Genomic DNA, 16695 nt, shown 5'->3' with positions numbered 1-16695 from the left:
CGTCTTATCCCCAAAATTCCGTAACAAGAAAACACTTTTGGTTTATGCTCAGAGAGCGGCCAATGAGCCCTCTTCCAACCTTCCCGGCATCGAGGGACTTCGTGGTAGCACATGATTAGCCCGTAATTATCCCTCTGTACAGTTTTGTATTTACCTAAAGAGGTACACAGATGGCTTGCTATTACGTTTGCGGCCGGAAAATTCATAATATTAGCTTGACCCTCCTCAATCATGGGAGATAAGTGCTTACGCTGAATATCCATTCGCTGTTTTTCTGCATTTGCCGTGCAACGTGAAACCCGTCACCTGGCTTTCTTAAACCTAATGTCCGCTCGCAAAACTATTTAGTATGCTGAATCCTCTTTGCTCGGTTGCTTGTTCTGGCATTGTGTGCAAGCCCGTTTGGGTCATAGACGGGGAATCCGAAGACCCACACTACTCATCTCGACCTTTCTCTACCCAGGATATCTAGTTTACACTCTCCTGCTCACTAATAACGGACATTGTCAGGGCACCTAGGCTAGGAGTAGGGTACTCGTTAGTCTTCTGAGAGGCCTGGAATAGCCTTCCCATGCTCAGCTCTCATGCTCTCGATGAGCCCCTCGCCTAGTTGTAGGCAGCCCTTCATCGTGCATACACGTTAACTCCTATGGAATGACCTGGGAATTGTCTCCATTATCACCATGATGTATTTTGATCAGACGGATACAGTGGATCTCATTCATCATCCAAGACCACTGACGTATACTGGATGAGGTAGGTCATCGTTTTGTATTGCTGTTTAGTCAGGCAGAGTGCTCAACTCATATGTTCTATGATGCCCTCACGCAGACTGAAATCAACATCCAAACTTCTATATGATAGACACACTGCACCTCCTAGACCGTCAAGACCTCGGACCTGTCGCGTACTATATCCGTCAATGCAGCCGCAAATACCTGAAGCAGTTGCCGATCACTCCTTACCAACACAAAGACCGGGTGATCAGGCCCTCCTTCGTTGCCGCTATACGAAGCATGTCCCTGATAGGCCTTTCCACGGTCGGCGGGAATTCCACTGAGCTAGGCAGAAATTATCGTACGTATTGAATGGGAAGGCGGTCGGGGAGGCAGGCTAGCGAGACCGCCTTGACTTCGTAGGTGGGAAGTGGTGTTTTGGCGATAGTTATACCCCTCTTATCTCTGTCAAATGGGGTTGTTTTGACGTGAGAAGTGCTGAGTGTGTATTACGACTTGGGAGTATTGATCATTGTAGATTTTTGTAGGACCTTTAAGAGCTGTATCTATTGGTATGCTGACTACGCAAAGTATACACTTTTCAATGTTCGACGTCATGGAAACATTCAAAAGTTCTGCCAGGGGAAATGGATGATGCGGTGGCTGCTTGTTTGGTCAAGTTAATCGAGCTCCACTGGAACTCCTAGCGACGAGTTCCTTGGTCCTTTCTTTCTTTTTTTTTTCTTTTTCAATTTTTTTTTTCTTTTTTTCTTTTTTTATTTTTATTTTTTTTTTTTTTTTTTTTGTGGATTCGAGATTCTATTCTACTCCGTTTTGACTATCCTTTATGACCAGGCCATGGAAAGGAGACAGTGTGCACACTTGAAACGTTGGCATAGCCTTCTTAAATAATTATAGTCATGGGTAGACGGCTATCGAGCTGGTTATTTTCGGGATAGGTGGTCTAGATAAATAAATAGCTGAACATAACGTATTTATCGTGTACCTTTATCAAGGGTATATCTATTTGTCTAAGGGATATATTTGCCAAACTTCGTAAACTCTTCATCCGCCGCCAACCGCGCCATATCCTCCTCCTGTAACGAGACAGCAACAGCAATCTCGCCATCGGACCTCTTGGGCATGAAATAAATCAACCCTTCAACCGGAGTGAATTGCGGTCGTCGCACAGCCTCCGGCTTTCCAAGGCCGAATCCGAAGTCTAATTCATAGCAGTTGACACTTGCCCACGAGCTAATCATAATATCCGTCGAGGGATTGAAACTCGCTCCGAAGGAGATGGACGATTTGTCTACGAGAGACTCAATGTATGTCGCTAGCGTGCGGGTGCGAGACCTTAAAGAAGACGTCTGCGGGTCTATTGCCATTCTGAGTTGTGAGGCAATGATACCTAAAGGTTTATCGAGTAGATCTTGTACTGTATCGGTGTGGTATACCATGTTTTGCATGAGACCGGTGTATGTCGGAGGGATGCCAAAGTATTTCCGTACGTCAACAGCACGGCCAAATGTTGTGTTGTGAGCTGGTGATAGCCGCTTCAGGCGAGCACGAAGCACCGACTGCCAAACGAAGGCGCTCAGTGCATCATCAGTCGAGATGAATTCTGATGCTTTCGACTGTTCAGCAAGCAATTTTAGTTTAGCGAGCGAAGATTTGTTGAACGAAAAGTATGACCAAGTGGACTTTGGGAGAAGCACAGATGACTGCTGGGCTCCCGGCCTGATTATTTGACGGTCAAGCTCCGGCCCGGGTCCATACGAGCCATCTAGGAGGGGAACGAGATGACCCTCCACTAAGTTCCCTGACTCTAGCTCCAATCCTGTATATGTATCCCCACGACATGCCTTCGAGAGAAGGTGGATAACCTGTCCCTGACCAGTCATGTCCATTGTGCTATGATGGCCAACAAGAGTGAGGACCAGGCCGCCGTGAATAAAATTAGCCTGGACAAGAAAGGCCGGTGAGATAATATCTTCGTCAGGGCTTGGCAAGGTTTTCCGAGGAGCAATGATGTTCTCGTCTAACATCCGAAAGGGAAAGTCGGCGCGTCTCAAATCGTCCATGGTCGGAACGTCGGGATCATGACGGAAGTCTTTCACAACCAGTGGTGGAGTCTTCCCCAGTGCTTTGATCATGAATGTGCCAGGATTGTTGTGGCTGCTGCCTTCACTGACTATCTGGCCTGCTACCCACGGGAAATTGGTGGACAGTCTTTCGAGGCCATTCTCTAGGGTCCTGACTATCTCGTGATCAGATGAGGCATCGAACGGAAAGCAGAGGCAGATTTGCGTGTAGAGCCTGAGGGCAGGCAGCTGACCCAGGAAGTTCAGCTTTACATGTAATGAATCCATGATGCGAGAGGCTAGTGCCTCTGAAGGGAGTGACTGTTCTTGTCGTGATATATAAGCCGAACGACACTGGATATGCGGGGATGATTAATTATGAATCATCCTAGATCCCAACCAATAATATTCGATCATGACGATTGTGGATCCAAGGTGGATCCAAGGGGTCATACTCGGGATTAGCTGATGGAGTCTCAAAGTAGTCATATGAATTGTGCCAAGGACCACAAAAGCCGCTATGTCAATATTCCCGACCTTGGATCATAGAGGGCCCAACCAGGTACAACTGGTGCATCCAGCCCATAGCCCACATCACGCCGTGTCTCGGATTGTGAGCTATGAGCTTTCGAGAAACAATTAGGTTCCCAGCGAAGATATAATCTCTTTTAGCCGATTCATATTGGCTGGCTTCGTGAGAAAGACGTCTATACCACTCCGCATTGCATCTCTCTTCATGGCCGGGGTATCGACTGCAGTCAAAGCGATAATCGTCACTGGACGCAAGGAATTATTATCTTCATACTCGCGTATCTTTCGAGACGCGGTTACACCATCCATGACCGGCATGGAGAGATCTTGACTAGTAAATATATGGGCTAGAAGATGGAGGAGTGCTCACTTACCCATGATAATTGCTTGAAAGGTCTCGCTCTCCGCTTTCTGTACTGCCTCAAGCCCGTTGACAGCACTTTCATAAGCAAACCCGGCTTTTTTCATGGTAGTTTGTAGAATCTGGCCTCACAGTCAACAAGGTAGTATACAGGGCATCAATAATTTCATACCTTGAGGTTCAGATCGTTGTCCTCGACAAGGAGAACCTTACATGGTGCAATTGGATCCTCTGGATTAGACGATACCGAGTTTTGCTTTTTTGTAGGTTCTGGTCCATGAACAACCGAATTTCTTCCATCTGACTCTTTGTCGTCTTGTTTTTTGTCTTCTGGCGATTTAGATGTGGTGATTTGCAATTGGCGTTGGCACATTTCGTCAAGGGTGGCTGTGGTTGATTCGTGCACTCTGTTGTCACCCGCATCCCGCAACTGAGACCGGTGTTCAATACAGCTCATCAATGCAGAAGCTAAAGTCTTAGGGGCAATCGGCTGCTGAAGAAAGACCACTGGCTCCGAGGGATCTCGGGGTTGATTGAACCAACTATGGGCATGCGTGCAGAGGACAATCTTGGGAAACGATGTTTTTGGATTTTTCCGGGCCTTCGACCTCCTAGAATAAGTGGCCGCGCTTTCTTTTGCCTCACCATAGCGGTATTCATGCTCAGTAATGATGAAAATGTCCGGATGTTCATGATCCCGTTCATTGGGCGTAAGAACACGCACTCCAAACCACTGAGTGATCATCGTCTCCATGCTCAGCAACATTGTATTGAAGATGTCCGGTTCTATCTTCAGGTCTCCATATTCGGAGCTGTTGGGAAATAGAGATATCGTTTTCCCTTGCAATTTCTCGCGTAGGTTCCCATAAGGAATGGAAGGTGAGGACGGTCGCGAGGCTGGGGTTATAGGCAGGAGGACGCTCACCACCGTTCCCCGGTTAGGTTCGCTCTTTAGGTCTATCAGTCCACACATGGAATCTACGATGCGATAGACTACATTGAGTCCAACACCAATGCCTGGCGAGAGAGAATCTTCCTGCTGGAATGGCGTGTAGAGGTTTGAAAATGTAAAGCCGGGTGAAATTCCCCGTCCCGAATCGCTTATTTGGAGGAGAATAGCCGGCAGGGTATCGTGTCCGACCTTCACCATCTCATGTCTCAGCTTTACCTGAACAAATCCAGACGGCGTGAACTTCAGGGCGTTACCAAGGAGATTCAGTACAATTCGCCTCCAGGCACCAGCGGAGACACGGCATTCCCAGCCTTCTCGACATTCGATATCCACGATCGCAAAGATTGCCCTAGGAACAGAATTGGGGATATTTGACTCGCGAAAAGGCCGATCGGCCGTTTGTTTTGTGGCAGAGAAAAGGGCCTCCGCATTGCGGCCCATGTAGTCCTGACTAGCGAGTAGTGCTTCGGCCACCTCTTCAACCAAGGTAGCCATATTCACATGTTCGATTAAAGCAGGAGCATTAAGCTGGGAACCTTGAGGCGTTTCGGCATTCTCTAGCGTTCGATCGTGCGTCGTTGGTCCAAGAAGGCTATTGATTTTGGCATAATCTAGGACATGATTGACCGTGTCAAGGAGGGTTTTCCCGCAGTTCATGGTTATGTCAATCAAAGACCGTTGGACATTCGTCACCTTAGTTTCCTGGAGAATGTCAAGCATAGTGAGTATGCCATGTAGGGGAGACCGCCACTCATGTGATACCGACGAGATGAAGTCAGCCTTCTCGCGATCCGCGGCTCGCAGGTCTAGACGGGAAACTTCTGCCATGACGCTGTTATTGAACGCCGCAAGATACGTTAGATCTGTGGACTCAGCAAAGAGACGCCCGGGGTCTTGGGTCCAGACGAAACAACCCGCAAACCAGCGGTTTTGTTGAAAATCCCAAAGAGGGAAAAATGCAATGCTGGTCGCATCGGAGAACGCCTGAGAGATCTGACGCCTGTCAATGCCATAGTAACTCGACGCCATATCTTCTAGCGAAGAGCAAGATCCATCGATATCGGACGAATACCCGTCGCTCAAAGGCGAAAGCTTGTCTTCATCAAGATGGAAAATACCACCCCTGCCATACCGGTGGACCATGTTTCCCAAAAGTGACGCTGGAACAGTTATATCCCGACTGTCACCCTGAACTGTGGAACAGCCCAATACATGGCCCGTCGAGCTTTCGTGCTCGGCCATACCCGGGGATCGGGACCGTGAATTGCTCGACGCTTTAGATGAAAGACCATGGCGCTCCTGATTAAACGTACTGATATCCAGAAATGCAACGCCATCCACGTCCAGCGCTTGCCTGATTAAAACCGATGCCCTGTGGAGAACCGAATACGTCTCTTCGGAAGTTAGAGACCCTCCCCGTGCTCTGCGTGGGGGCGATCGGGAGCGATAGGAATTTCGACGACCGCGTAATGGTATGCCTAGTTCGGTTTGAGGGATATGGGACGGGGGTATATCTAGTGTCTTCTGACTGTTGGCAAAGTGGATGGAAGTCGCAGGGTCAAGAGATCTAGATGATTCCAAGATAGGAGGTTGCCGTCCAGGGAGGCTGGAGACGACCCATTTGTCAATATCCGATTTCCCTTCCATGAAGGCACCTAACGCCTTAATCATTCTCTCGCCACGATGCTCTTCGCGCATCGTTCGCAATGTCGCCAGATGGTCCAGCACAGTACCTGCCCGATCTTGGAGAAGCCGTGACTGTTCATCATCTAACTCATCGCGTTGGGCGCTCCCATATGACTCGATAATTCCAATGACGACGCCAGCTGAAGTTCGAACCGGGACTGCAAGATAAGAGCAATTCCGGGGGAGTGTTGACCAATATGCATCAAATCGTGAATCCTGCGCAAGATCCGCGACCAAGAACCAATCACTATTCTCTTCGATAAACGCAACCATAGCGTGATCACACGGCGCGGTGTGGTCACGATGCCGTTCGCGCTTGCTGCGAGCGACCGAGGGTGTCTCAGCCAGGACATACTGGGTCTTGCGATCACATAGAGAGATAACGGCACAATCGGCGCCCAGTTGAAGTGCAGTCAGCTGAGCAAGATTGGTCAGGATATCTGATGATGAAGCCTTTTCGGACGAGGGATTATGGGGTGGGAGGTACCTATAACAATTAACGATGTTAGATAAGTACTGGGGCTCGAACGAATGGTGAGAATGGCCATACTGGTGCACCTCTCTCTCACGAATAAGCTCGTTTCGCCGCTCATGTTTCCCCCGCCGATGGAGAAGAGGAGAAGAGTCTTTTGCGGACAGCATACCGACGAACCGAGCCACAGCATGGATGTGTGAAAACAACAAGAAGCGCGAACATTGTGGTGTAGTTGTAAAAAAAGAAAAGAATAAGTGTGGGGTGACAAGTTGCAAGGTTGGAAGTGGCGACGACCTGGTCGAGCTCGAAAGCTCGGAGCCTGGACCATGGCTAAGGCTCCCCACCCCGGATTGCTGCTTGGTTATTGGGCGGGCCGTCGTGCCGGCAGGAGTTGTGGCGTAATCGACAAATCAGAACGGCCGGATAAATTGATCCAGGCACATGCATGGAGTTTCCAGTACATCATTTTCAGATCACTTGGGAATATTCATTCTAATACGCTCATCATGCAACCCTGAGTCTTGGATTACGCGGAGGCAACTGCCGATCGCCCTACCATTTTGAGTGAAATGTGCACTAGCGATGATGCTGTTGAATGTTTTATACAATAAAGAACCAATACTTTTCGTTCAAACTACCCAATCACATAACTTAAGAGTAAGATTCTCGTTGAGTGTTTGACTCTACACTCTCGATTCGATTTGTCATTGAACATAGGCAACACCTCGGCTTGGTTTGCTTTGAGTAGGCTAGAGTATTTCGAGCTCATCGAGTTTGCGTGTTGGAGTCACTGTATGGAGGACAGTCTTGTCTGCTTGCCAGAGAGTGTGTACCTGGCGAAGTGGATGTCAATGTCGCAATTTACCGCAGTACGGTATGAACTTAAATCAGGATATGGTCCAATGGCATCGCCCGGCTGCCTATACAGAAGGCCCTTTGCCGTGCACGTGGATATCGGACATGGTACATAATGGCATGAGCACATTCTGCTAGTGGTCGTTTCCATCCAATTCGGTTTACGAGACCTGAGCATAAATGGTGGAACCCGTCTCCAAATCGAATTATTCCTTTGATGTCAACCCTCTTTTGCGAACAATGACAGGAACCTGCGCCTCAGTCTCTAAGTATTGGCTATCCTCGTCTGCAATCAGAACAATGCCACGGGATGTGATGGTACCGTCCTTTGTCTCGGCGTCATACTTACAGACAGTATCTAAGTCCTCGACTCGATCGGTACGAATAATATTTCTTGCAGTGTGAGCAAGGTGCTCGGACAACATCTGTACCGCTTGTCGGAACAAATTCTTATCTTGCTTGATGGCCTCGATATCATCCTGCGTAGGCTTTTCTGTCTCTTCTTGTTGGGACTTGCGAAGCAAATGTCTGTCTTGCCAGTAATGCATTGAGCAGTGGTGGAGACGTATACCTTCATTCGGGATGGAATATGTCCTCTTTGGTGTGATAGTCGTGGAAGACATCTATGAACACTCTATATCCGGCCAAAAGTGTAAGCGTGGTTGTATCTGAAAGACCACCGGGATTCGCGTAGAGACACGTATGTTTCCTTGCTGGCGCAACCACCGTATGATCGATGTTCTTTGTTCATAAGCTTGTCTAAATCGATATCCATTGACGGCGAAGTGAAAATCAGCATGTGCATAGCATGCTCTGCAGTCTCCGGAATCTGATAGTATTTGCTGAACGAGATCGATCGGTAGATATAGTGATACCCTGCCTTTATCAGAAGCAAAGAGAGTCCAGCTCACATACGACGTATGAATTGCGCATTATATAGAGTAGGAGGCATTGTGTTGATATATAAGAAAGCGCAATGATATATGAGGGATAGAGAAGGCGACAATCGAGAGGTCTCAGTGCTCTTTAAATAATAGGTAGTATTCACATGAATGAATTGACCCCTTCACTGAACAATTGAAAGAAACTGTGAAATCCAAAAAAGCCCCGATCTATACGACCCGACCGAAGTAGAACCGGGTATATTCCTGGACATTAGCCAAAAGTCACGATACAACAAGAGACATCGGCTCAACTCCGAACCCCCACGATCATCCCACTTGAAGCCGTCGGCCATGAAAGCAACACCCGATTGGATTGTGCCTCTTTATTAACCGCTGGAAGTCCCATGCGATATACGAGTATTCTCACAAAGACCGTTGAATAATTCAGGACTATCTACTCTTCACTCAAAATTCACCATGTCCAAACCTACCATTGGCTTCGTCGGCCTAGGGGCCATGGGCTTCGGCATGGCCACTCACCTCGTCCACGAGGGTTACACTGTCCACGGCTTTGACGTATTCCCTGCTTCTGTACAACGATTCCAGGCAGCCGGGGGTCGTCCCGCATCATCATTGCGGGAGTCTGCAGAGGGGAAGTCCTTTTACGTGTGCATGGTTGCATCTGCGCCTCAGGTGCAATCAGTTCTGTTCGGCGATGAAGGCATCCTACAATGTATTCATCCCCTTTTAGCCTTGCTATAGTATCCCTATATCATAACAAGCATTTTCGTAAAGTACTAACAATGAAGTCTAGACCTCCCCCAAAATGCTACTCTCCTGCTTTGCTCTACCGTCCCCGCTTCCTACGCCCAGTCCGTCGCAGCAGAACTACAATCCCGTGGCCGCGGCGATATCCTTTTCATCGATAGCCCTGTCTCGGGCGGAGCCAAGCGCGCCGCCGATGGAACACTCTCCATCATGGCAGGCGGTACAGACAAAGCACTTGAAAGCGGTCGCGACCTGCTACAGACCATGTCCGCCCCAAGCAAACTATACCTTGTTCCCGGAGGTATTGGAGCAGGTAGTAACATGAAGATGGTACATCAGGTTCTGGCAGCTATCCACATCCTCGGGGCCAGCGAGGCCATGGGTTTGGCGGCACAATTGGGTCTGGATGCGCGCCAGACGGCGGATAAGATCATTGGATCTGATGCGTGGACGTGGATGCATGAGAATCGGTTCCCGCGCATGGTGGAGGAGGACTGGAACCCGGGTGCTAGTGCGCTGACTATAATTTTGAAGGATGCGGTGAGTTCGCACCTCATTATCGGAAATGTTGAGTATTAGAGGAGAATGCTGACGATTGTACAGGGTATTATCACTTCCTCTGCCCGTCAGCACCGGTTCCCGACACCCCTCTGCACCACGGCTGAACAAATCTATCTCTCTGCTTTACTACAGGGCTATGGACCGAAGGATGACTCGGCCATGGTGCGCCAATACTTTACCACTCCTATCGCTTCTGTGACAGCATCTGCGGAAGACCAGAGCGCTGCGCTACAGCTGGTCCTCGACCTGATGCAGGGTGTCAACCTTGTCGCTGCTGCAGAAGCTGTGGCCTTTGCGCGATACCTCAAGGTCGATCTCGCGCAGTTCTACGATCTTGTCAGCGCCGCGGCAGGCGCCAGTAAGGTGTTCATCACAAAGGGTTTGGAAATGATCAAGGGGCAGATCGGCGAGGAGGCACCAGCCGGATCACAAACAGTGGACGAAGCGATCGCAAAATTAGAAGCAGTAGTACAACAAGCTAGGGATCTTCACTGTCCATTGCATTTGGGTAATGCGGCGCTGAATGTGCTCTTTACTGCTCGGAGACATGGGCTTGGAGCCGAGGGTGCGACCAGTGTGATCAAAGTGTTCGGAAAGGATTAATTTTAGCGTTTTTTGTTGTGTGAGATACCGAGTTCAGATTATGTTATGGTTATACGAGCAGCAATTCAGGCACAGAATTTAGACACATTGACCCTGACGTCAGTCGGAGGAACTCCGGGTTCGGGGTTCGGAGCGAGTGGGGGTTCAACTTCCCTTCGACTTTCGTATGCTTTGCGACAATACATATAATAAACCCATTGTTCCGTTGTCTGGTCTTTCGTAATCACTTGTCTTACCTTAATTGATCCCTTTCAATAGAGACACAAGCAAAAGGTCACTAAAGATGTCTCTCTCCAACAACCGCGCCCTCGATATCCTCAACCACGCCGCCTCAAACCACTATGGCGTCCCAGCAATGTGCTGCTACAATCTCGAGGGTATTCTCGCCACCGTCCGGGCCGCAGAAGCAAAGCGCTCACCAGCCATGATCCTCCTCTTCCCATGGGCCGTTCACTACGCCGACGGACTCCTCGTACACGCCGCCGCCGAGGCCGCGCGCAAGGCTTCCGTCCCGATCACCGTGCACATGGATCACGCGCAAACACCGGAAATCATCCGTTACGCTGCGGACCTGGGTGGATTCGATAGTATCATGGTTGACATGTCACATTACGAGAAGGAGAAGAACCTCGCACTCACGAGAGAGCTAGTCGCTTATTGTAATGAGCGGGGGATTGCGACGGAAGCGGAGCCGGGACGGATCGAGGGCGGAGAAGATGGAGTCGCGGATACGGCGGACTTGGAAGGATTGTTAACTACGCCGGAGGAGAGTATTGAGTTCGTGAATACGGGGATTAATTGGTTGGCGCCTGCGTTTGGAAATGTTCATGGCGAGTATGGGCCCCGTGGTATTCAGTTGGAGTATGACCGATTGCAGCGCATTCATGATACGGTTGGAGATAACGTCCGGTTGGTGCTGCATGGAGCAGATCCCTTTACGGAGGAGATCTTTTCCAAGTGCATTGAGTGCGGTGTTTCCAAGATCAATATCAACAAGGTGTTGAATAATGAGTACGTGCGTGTTCAGAGGGAGAAGGCTGGGAGGGTGCCATTGACGACTTTGCTGGAGGAGGCTACGAATGAAATGCAGAAGGCTGTGGAAAGGTGTATGGATATGCTGAAGTCAACTGGGAGATACCCTTGATTTTGTTTGTATAAAGTATAGATAGCACATAAATATCTTTGGGTACTTGCGAGCTCTTTTCGCTCTTTTTTTCTTTTTCAATTGAGTGATCGGGATACTATGAATCCATTAGAATCACACCAAATGTCTAGCCATGCAATCGCCTTACCAATGAGAGGTAATCTAGGTCTTAGGCACCATGATCTATCCCCAGAACATAGTAAATGCACGATACAATGCACGAATTGCCTTAGAATCACTGAGCGAAAGCCGTCGCCTCTCTCAGTAGACCCCTCTTCATGTTACCTCGGCTACGCTGTACCAGGAGAGCGAGGCTTATCACGTATGAAGTGCGAGATTAAGGTCCCATACATCAGCCCAGTATAGTTCGCACATCGGCCGATGCCCGACTTCATTCGGCTCGGGTGTCCACTTAATGGCAGAAGAACTAACCGAAGGTTCATCCGAATCTTATAATCTTAGGGTTGTGCTAGAATGACGCTCAAAAATATATTTAGAATTAGTGGATTAATTCCAAAGTCAATAGTGACCCCTTTATGCAGTACAGAAGACCTTTTACTTCATACCTTTGCCTTATCATTCGGCTAAACACCGCACTCGTACTTCCAAGTCTAGGTTTACGGCCATTTAGAAAGTTCTAGGACATGATCATACCAGGCCGATATCTCTTTGGCAGATTATTACGATCCATTGGCAAACACTAAGACTAGGGAATGTCATGCTGAGCTATTCAATTGATAAATGTAGTGAACTATTAATTCATTTTTGATAGAAACTATAACATCCCGGTAGCAAAAGCGTAGATAGAAAGCAACCGGTTTGACACTGAAAACTGATAGTCTTAATATTTTGATCGAACGCATCCATATTGCACTCCTTCAAATTCAAGTTCAAAAAGCAGAGAGGCCGATGTGGGAATCATGACAAGCTTGAATGGTATTTTGAAATACTCGACGCCTCGAGAGTTGCGCTTCCTCTCAAACAGCTTTCGAGGGATTTTGCCGAGATGGGAATGCAACGTACATAATCTCATAGTCCCTTTGCCTCGTAAGTTAGGAAGGACAGTGTTTTCCTCATACAGACTTACTGTTATTCTTGACCTCTGGCGCATGTGTGTCATTGCAGATATGGAGATCCACAGGATAAGACAGAGCTTCTTTGGCGTCTTTTACCCGAACTGTGTGATAGAAATCCATCTTGATCGGGTCATTTTCGCAGATTTTAGAGGACTTGATACCTTTGGTCAGTGTGTACTCGATACCGCAAGAGTGTAAGAAATGCTGCCGGCACCTTTTGGATATACCAAGTCATCCGATTGGCCTTGTACCTTTCCTCTAATGGATCCCAATATGCGTCTTCGGCATTATGGGTATATGGAATGTACCCTGCTGAATATTCAATCCCGTAATGTCGACGGGCAACCCGGCACTCAACTTGATTGCCCTCTAGTCCACGATAAACAGCACCGCTTGATCAACTCATCAGCAACCAACTTTCTAATATTTTTCTGTCAGCAGAAACATACCTTACAACCGCGGACCATCTGGATACGTCAGCAAGTAGTTTAATTGTGTATTGGGCTTGTTGGACCTACGCATTTGGTGGTTGGAGAACTGTCACAGTTGGGTTCTTCTTTTGCAAACGGTGAAGAAGGTAAATAGAAGAGCCGAACCCGCCAACAAGAACGATGGCCTGTTATAGATTAGCTAGTTTATTTCTGATTAGCTATTGAGAATGACCTTAGTAACAAATCCGAGTTTCGTTATGCCTGCCACCTGCTCTGCAATAAGCTCCTCGACGTCATGAACGATGGGCTCAAAGATATCTTCAACGTCGTCACTGCTTGTATGTCAGTGTTCTCGTACCGACATTCTGAATAACGGGATGTCTAGATCTGGGTGCATGTTGCATCGCACGTACGTACCTACTGAGTTGAAAAAACCCATCTTCAATCGGAATCTTGGGATTGTCGGCAACTCCCGGAAGAGGAATGAAGTAGTCAACATCTGCATAATCATTGTCATATTTTCCAGTGTAGTTAGGCTTCACTCGGTCTTGCCAGTAAGATAGCGCGGCTTCTTTGGACTTGCTTGACAGTGTGGCGTAGTTCACACTCATTCTATCTCGGAGAAGTTTCTCAAACCTCTGATCTAGAAGCATTGATCCACAGATGCGCCCTAAATTTGGATTAATGGTGTTAGGTGTTGGTTAGCTTTTATCTGGGAGAGTCAATACCTGTTCCTTCAGTCACCTCTACCAGAGCGAGGGGCTCAAGGGTTTTGATTTGATATGAAATCAAATCCTGCCTCTTTTTAGCATAGGTATTATGATAGATAAGATGTCGCCTTACCACTGTGCCCCCTCCAGCATCGCAAACGATGAATACGTCATTTTGCTACAGAAATAAGACATCTGCATACAAAGTCGTTCAACGGAGTTACTAACCGCCATTGAGTTGCTTTGGATGGAGCGCAATGTGTAAAGAGCGGCGGCTTCCGGCTCGGAAACTAGAGTAATATCCTGGGGCCGGATGTCTGCTTGTATTGCGGCATTCAGAGTCCTATCTTTGGCCGTATCAGACCAGACAGCCGGGACGGTGAGTGTAAATCGCAAGTCCATATCTTTAGCGGGAATACCAAATCGTCTTTGAAGGACCGACTTAGCATATTCAACAAGGTACTTTAAGTAGTCTGCCACCACTTGCACCGCGTTCGTTTTACGTTTTCCCAAGAGCACCTTTGAAGCCAAAGAGGGTGTATACTTGGTTTCCTGGCTCTCGTCAAGCAATAACTTGACACCTCGAAAGGCTTCTGTAAACGGACGGACCTGATACCCCCAATATGTTCTCTGACCATCATAAGATATAACAGATGGGACTTTAACGGAGGTTCCTGTGATGGCTTAGCATAAGTATCGCAGATAGCTTGGAGTCGCTCACTGTTGCCTCCACCTGGCCAGGCTGAGATGACTTCAAGTTCATCGACAGACCCCTCAAGCGCCCAAGCAATTCTGACAATTTGTTCTTGTTACCATTTACCATAATGGAAGAGGATCATCTCTGCATACCCACTGAACGTTGTACCGAAATCAAGACCAACGACAATAGAAGGTCCACGCGCCATGATGTCGTTTAAGATACAAGTAGGAATGAGAAAGTGTGTGTCTTATATTTGATCATCCGTACAATAACCGAGCTTTTCGAAGCCTTCTTATATTCACGAAACGGATCTGTCATAATGATCCACATACCTTATGCTGACGACTGTAGCGCGTCATTCATTTTCCACCGCGAATCGATGAACTATCTCATACACCTAAATTAGAAAGCAATATTTCTTTCACCAAGAACCACGCCGTGTGACCTTTCTTCGGGATGTCCCTTTTGTCTTTCGATTATTGGACGGGACACGCCAGTCGCCGAAAAAGCGATGGCCATACCGGTTAGTTTTGTGCTTGCTTACACTGTACTTGTATCTGACATAGTTAGGCTCGGAAGATGACCAGACAAGTCAATCGCAAATTGACATTCAGCGTCGTAGATTGACGGGCCTTTATTATGTCTGTACCCAGAACTATTGAAATGAAAAAGCCACCTCTCACTAGAGACAAGGAAAATCAATACCTAAAAAGCCAGGCAAGGGAGCTATACCGAAGACATTTAGTGGACTCAGAGAAGATTCGACGGCTGCATGACCTGGTATCTCAAGGACGTGAGGATGCTTCCAAGGCTGATAGGCTGCACCATGAGGAGTTGACAAAACTATACAACAAGATAAATTCACTTCAGATGAGACGGGAAAGCTTAGAGGATATACAAGTACTTGACAAAATGCGCAGTCTAAACCAAAATCTGGAATTGTGGATCCAGACTAATTTCAAGGATGTCAAGCGACTTGCTGGTCTAGGGCAGCCTGACGTCCAATTTCCGCGCAGTTCTCTTCAGTGCCGAGCTTGGATCCAAGGGTGTGTCACAGAGATGATATACGATTCAATCTTTTCCCCATTCTACTTTGGACTACCGGATGATCCATGGGGCCAGATCATCGAGTTCATAAAGGCTGGCGTTGGGAAGACGCGTGCGTGATGACTTTCTCTCGTGTACCCAGCATGCTAACGGCTATCAGATCCTGAAGGAACGTGCCATGGTTGGCGGGAGGTTACATGTGATGCCATAGAGCAAATCACAAAAGACGACCAAGAGGCTCTCTTTACACATATCATAATCTCTGTTGAGGAGCTGTTTAGCACGTTTTCATCTACCCAAGAAACGCAACGAAAACGTCAGCTTCGAGAGCTTTTACAAAAATGCTCTAATTTCAAAACCGTTCTAAGCCGACAACAAAATCTGTTCTACTTCTATCGCAGCAAATGCGGGGAGTGTTTCTCCACAACCTCCATGACCTTTGCTGGAGGAGTGGATGGTCCAGCGACCAAGGTGAGAATCAGCCTTTGGCCCGGTCTCATAAAGCAGAATTCTATGGCCGCTAGTAGCGTTCTCGAAGCGGAGCTCGTGTGGACTATGAATTAACTGGGATTATGGATGATGAGTCGAGCAGCATCAGTTACCCACGGTAGCCGGATATTTACTCTGTAATTTCTATTTACTCTGCAAGAGTTTCTTCTCTTTTTCCTTTTGCTTTAGCTTTGAAGCCATTTTGCTTGAACACTATGGTATTACAGAAAAAGCCAGGTTGGCTCCCTTACAGGATGGCAGCAAAGATGAATCTAATGCGGCAGACAAAGAACACCAGGGCAGAGAGTTCCGGCTGATCACTACCAGCTTGCCAACCTCCAAATGAATGCATCGATTGAGCTAGTCCGTGCTTTGTTGAATCTTACTTGGCTAGATATAGTGTCGTCTTCAAAGAACCTCCGTAGAAAGCATTTAGACCTCCTCCGAGAAATTATGCTAGTGAAATCGTATTTATCTTGTTGGTATTAAACGCAACCCTAATTCTACTGACTACAATGGTCATCGGAGAGGATCAACTCAAGTGAGTGAAACTGGGTGAGGCCAGATAACCTCTTGTAATAGCATTGTCGGACCAGCAATTATGCCGCGAAAGTGACATTCC

At 47.8% G+C, this 16695-nt stretch overlaps 6 protein-coding genes across 6 annotated transcripts; 3 read left to right on the top strand and 3 right to left on the bottom strand.

Annotated features, from left to right (window-relative positions):
* Nucleotides 1-1747: 1747 nt before the first annotated feature.
* On the bottom strand, nucleotides 1748-7094 carry F9C07_2287226 (putative two-component sensor protein histidine protein kinase; the record flags this gene model as incomplete). Its single annotated transcript, XM_071510889.1, has 2 exons — nucleotides 3865-7094; nucleotides 1748-3121 (listed from the first exon to the last, which is right to left on the bottom strand). The coding sequence occupies exons 1-2, from the start codon at nucleotides 6970-6972 to the stop codon at nucleotides 1748-1750; spliced, it is 4482 nt and encodes a 1493-aa protein (XP_071367306.1). The 5' UTR covers nucleotides 6973-7094.
* A 727-nt stretch (nucleotides 7095-7821) lies between these two features.
* On the bottom strand, nucleotides 7822-8652 carry F9C07_1932176 (uncharacterized protein). Its single transcript, XM_071508498.1, has one exon. The coding sequence runs from the start codon at nucleotides 8281-8283 to the stop codon at nucleotides 7867-7869; it is 417 nt and encodes a 138-aa protein (XP_071367305.1). The 5' UTR covers nucleotides 8284-8652; the 3' UTR covers nucleotides 7822-7866.
* A 369-nt stretch (nucleotides 8653-9021) lies between these two features.
* On the top strand, nucleotides 9022-10476 carry F9C07_12568 (putative oxidoreductase; the record flags this gene model as incomplete). Its single annotated transcript, XM_041295437.1, has 3 exons — nucleotides 9022-9277; nucleotides 9359-9852; nucleotides 9916-10476. The coding sequence occupies 3 exons, from the start codon at nucleotides 9022-9024 to the stop codon at nucleotides 10474-10476; spliced, it is 1311 nt and encodes a 436-aa protein (XP_041151381.1).
* A 283-nt stretch (nucleotides 10477-10759) lies between these two features.
* F9C07_12567 (putative fructose-bisphosphate aldolase) lies at nucleotides 10760-11620 on the top strand (the record flags this gene model as incomplete). Its single annotated transcript, XM_041287585.1, has 1 exon — nucleotides 10760-11620. The coding sequence occupies one exon, from the start codon at nucleotides 10760-10762 to the stop codon at nucleotides 11618-11620; it is 861 nt and encodes a 286-aa protein (XP_041151382.1).
* An 841-nt stretch (nucleotides 11621-12461) lies between these two features.
* Nucleotides 12462-14742, bottom strand: F9C07_2263829 (uncharacterized protein; the record flags this gene model as incomplete). Its single annotated transcript, XM_071510170.1, has 12 exons — nucleotides 12462-12658; nucleotides 12708-12849; nucleotides 12911-13088; nucleotides 13146-13163; nucleotides 13215-13312; nucleotides 13360-13459; nucleotides 13545-13797; nucleotides 13856-13922; nucleotides 13971-14015; nucleotides 14066-14511; nucleotides 14559-14629; nucleotides 14687-14742. The coding sequence occupies 12 exons, from the start codon at nucleotides 14740-14742 to the stop codon at nucleotides 12462-12464; spliced, it is 1671 nt and encodes a 556-aa protein (XP_071367304.1).
* Nucleotides 14743-15176: 434 nt separating this feature from the next.
* Nucleotides 15177-15704, top strand: F9C07_12565 (uncharacterized protein; the record flags this gene model as incomplete). The annotated part of the gene is made up of 1 exon (XM_071507855.1): nucleotides 15177-15704. The coding sequence occupies one exon, from the start codon at nucleotides 15177-15179 to the stop codon at nucleotides 15702-15704; it is 528 nt and encodes a 175-aa protein (XP_071367303.1).
* Nucleotides 15705-16695: the final 991 nt, after the last annotated feature.

The sequence above is a fragment of the Aspergillus flavus genome, chromosome 8, assembly GCF_009017415.1.
Source record: "Aspergillus flavus chromosome 8, complete sequence".
Lineage (NCBI taxonomy): Eukaryota > Fungi > Ascomycota > Eurotiomycetes > Eurotiales > Aspergillaceae > Aspergillus > Aspergillus flavus.
Note: the sequence above shows the minus strand (reverse complement) of the source record. Positions and strands in the feature narration are given on the sequence as shown.